The sequence below is a fragment of the Nematolebias whitei genome, chromosome 14 (genome assembly GCF_014905685.2).
Source record: "Nematolebias whitei isolate Nwh7 chromosome 14, NemWhi1, whole genome shotgun sequence".
Lineage (NCBI taxonomy): Eukaryota > Metazoa > Chordata > Actinopteri > Cyprinodontiformes > Rivulidae > Nematolebias > Nematolebias whitei.
In genome coordinates this window covers 28579056-28582508 of record NC_056511.1, presented here as the reverse complement: position 1 = coordinate 28582508, position 3453 = coordinate 28579056, and the positions used below count along the sequence as shown (strand labels likewise).

At 42.5% G+C, this 3453-nt stretch overlaps 1 protein-coding gene across 1 annotated transcript in view; it reads right to left on the bottom strand.

Annotated features, from left to right (window-relative positions):
• The window catches only part of robo3 (roundabout, axon guidance receptor, homolog 3 (Drosophila)), a gene marked incomplete in the record, with an annotated part of 256141 nt that overhangs the window by 219745 nt on the left and 32943 nt on the right, over positions 1-3453 (bottom strand). Inside the window, 1 exon segment of the mRNA XM_037687648.1 lies at positions 2258-2584. Within this exon segment, the coding sequence (XP_037543576.1) occupies positions 2258-2584 (327 nt within the window).

Genomic DNA, 3453 nt, shown 5'->3' with positions numbered 1-3453 from the left:
CTTCCATCCATCCATCCATCCATCCATCCATCCATCCATCCATCCATCCATCCATCCATCCATCCATCCATCATCTTATACAGTGCTGCAACCAACCAACCATGATCTTATATAGTGAGGGGAGTGGGGGCGCAGAGGTTAGAAGATGGGCTTGTGATCAAAAAGTCGCAGGTTCACCTCCCGGTACCGTCAACATCAAAATGTGAGTGGAAAAGGTGAAACACCCACACCTCCCTCCACCCTCATTCGCCCCACTCTGGGCCCCTGAGCAAGGCCCTTAACACCCACCATCTGCTCCCTAAACAGGTCTCTCTTGAAAATGAGTTCTGGTGGCTCAATGAGACTACCTGTATAAATAAAGGGTAAATAAAATAGTGCTGCAAGCAAGCAAGCAACCAACCATCATCTTATACAGTGCTGCAACCAACCAACCATCCATCATCTTATACAGTGCTGCAACCAACCAACCATCCATCCATCGAGGCATTCATGCATCCATCCATACATCCACTATCTTTACCCACTTCTTCATTTCTGGGTCATGGGGGTCACTGGTGCCCATGTCCAGCGATCACTGTGTGAGAGGCAGGCAATACTCTGGACAGGTCTCCAGTTCATCACAGGGACACATAGAGGCAAGGCAAACGAGATAAACAACCATATTTTTTTCTCTCTCACACGCACACCTAGGGACAATTTAGTTTCCAATCAGCCTAACATGTATGTTTTTGGTATATTGGAGGAAACCGGAGTACCCGGAGTAAAGTACCCGGAGTAAACCCATGCAGCATGGAGAGAAGATGCAAACTCCATCCAGAAAGACCCAAACCGAGATTCGATCAGGTGACCTTCTCGCTGAGAGGCAGCAGCTCTACCAAATCTAACCTCAAGTTTACAATAGATATCTCATTTCATAATTTATTAGACAAAAAAGACATAGTGGAATAGTTTGTAATTAAAACTGCATCCAGCAGCTTGTAGAACCTTTTCTTGCAGCGACCCCTCTCAGTAAATGTTTTGTATGACTTGTAAGTCTCTCTTATTGTGGGGACATTTTGGTAAACTCTTTTCAGATCTTTGAGGTTTGCAGACATTGGTTTCTGCTCAGCTCTCTTAATGTCTCACCACAACATTTCTATCTGGCTGAGGTCAGTATTTTGACTGAACCATTGCAACACCTGTATCTTTTTAGTTTTCAGCCATTCTACTGTAGATTTGCTGCTGTGTTGGGATCATTGTCCGGTCAGACAGAAAGCCTTGCATTTGACTCTAGAGTGTTTTGGTCTACAGATGACTGACTGAGTGACTGCAGGATGCCCAAACCATCAGCCTTCCACCAACATGCTTGACAGCTGGTTTGAGGTAATTTTTGCTGATATGCTCTGCTTGATTTTCTCTGTGTTACAAGAAAACAATTGTTGTTAGTTCCAAGTGTCCAAAGAACATTGGTCCATAAGTTTAGTGGTTCATAAGGACAAAACTGTCCAAACCCAAGTTGTGTTGCCATGTTCTTTTTAGAGATAAAAGGTTTTCTTCTGCAACACTTCCAAACAAGCCACACTTGTTTTGTCTTGTTATAATTGTCATGTCATGACCTTAGACTAAGACCTGTAGAGTCTCAGATGTAGCACATTTCTCTGAAACAAATGCCTCTCTAAGATCACTGCTGATGTCTTGCTGCCTTGGCGATGTGTTAACACACACCTGCATGCTCTAGAGCAGCAAACTGATAAAACACTTGCTCACACTGATGATCAGGTAATCAGTACATTTCAGAAGCTCGTGGCTGCTACCGATCTTAAATCATGTGGAAGCAGCCAGGCCAGACACAGTTGTTCCACAGACAGCTCTTCCATTTTGGCTTCATTTTTGGTAAATAATGACATCTGTTGTTTTGATTTTGCACATTTAAATTAGAAAAGTTTACCAGCTTGGTAAAGACAAGATCATTTTAAATAAGTCATGAAAAGTAAAACCTCGGAACTGAAGAAGAGTTCACTTTTTTCCATGACTATATGCAGACTTTTATTTTAATACACTATATTATAAATAATACTGTGTGGGGTGTGTTTTCACCAGATTTGTCTTTCTGAGAATTTGTGAGGACTTGTGAAGACTGCAGGTTTAAATGCCCTTATGAACATCTTTTTCAAGAGTTATTGACTCTTCATCATGTACTTGTTTTGCTTTCTTTGAGTAACATTCAGCACGTGTGAGGACTGCACACTGAGACACTAAGAGGATCTACAGCACTCACTTGCTACTTCCAGCGAAGCATTACGACTGACCGCCTCGCCCAGATAGTTGCGCGCCACACATACATAGATGCCCTCATCAGGTTTGCTTCTTCTTCCATGAACAATTCGCAGGAAAAAGAGAGAGCCACTGGGCAGTAGCATCCGGTGGGATCGGGGGTCCTCTCGATCTGTCTCGACTCGCTCACCATCTTTGTACCACTCCACCATTGGTGTGGGCCGTCCCTCGGCCTTACAGTTGAGGGTGGCTGGCTCTCCCTTGGAAACGATCAAATCAGACGGATGTTCAATGATCCGAGGAGCAGCATCCTCTAACCTCGGTCGAGATCCTGCAGGAAACAAGACATTGCAGAAAAGAGTTGAAGATACTCCTACTTGGATTGTAAAAACTGAACTTTATGAACTAAAAAATGTCTGAGTGAATATTTAAGGGTGCCAGTGCAGCTGCTGTTTAAAGTTCCAACCTACAGTAACTTTATAATAATTCAAGCGCAAGAAGATGCAAACATTTTGGTGTATGATATGTAGAAGAAACTGCTCTAGAAGGGACAGATGCACTTTAAACAAATGGCATAGTGACAAAAGAACATTAGTTTTGAATTACTGGAGTAATATCAATATCGGCCATAAAATTAAAGCTTGAATGACACTAAGCATACTGAGAAATTACAAACCGGATTCCAAAAAAGTTGGGACACTAAACAAAATGTGAATAAAAACTGAATGCAATGATGTGGAGGCACCAACATCTAATATTTTATTTAGAATAGAACACAAATCACAGATCAAAAGTTTAAACTGAGAGAATTTATCATTTTAAGGGCAAAATCTGTTGTTTCCAAATTTCATGGCGTCAACAAATCCCAAAAAAGTTGGGACAAGTCCATTTTTACCATTATGTGGCATCCCCCCTTCTTCTTACAACACTCAACAGACGTCTGGGGACAGAGGAGACCAGTTTCTCAAGTTTAGAAATAGGAATGCTCTCCCATGAATGCTCTCCCATTCATGTCTAATGCAGGCTTCCAACTGTTCAATCGTCTTGGGCCTTCTTTGTCGCACCTTCCTCTTTATGATGCGCCAAATGTTCTCTATAGGTGAAAGATCTGGACTGCAGGCTGGCCATTTCAGTACCCGGATCCTTCTCCTATGTAGCCATGATGTTGTGATTGCTGCAGAATGTGGACTGGCATTATCG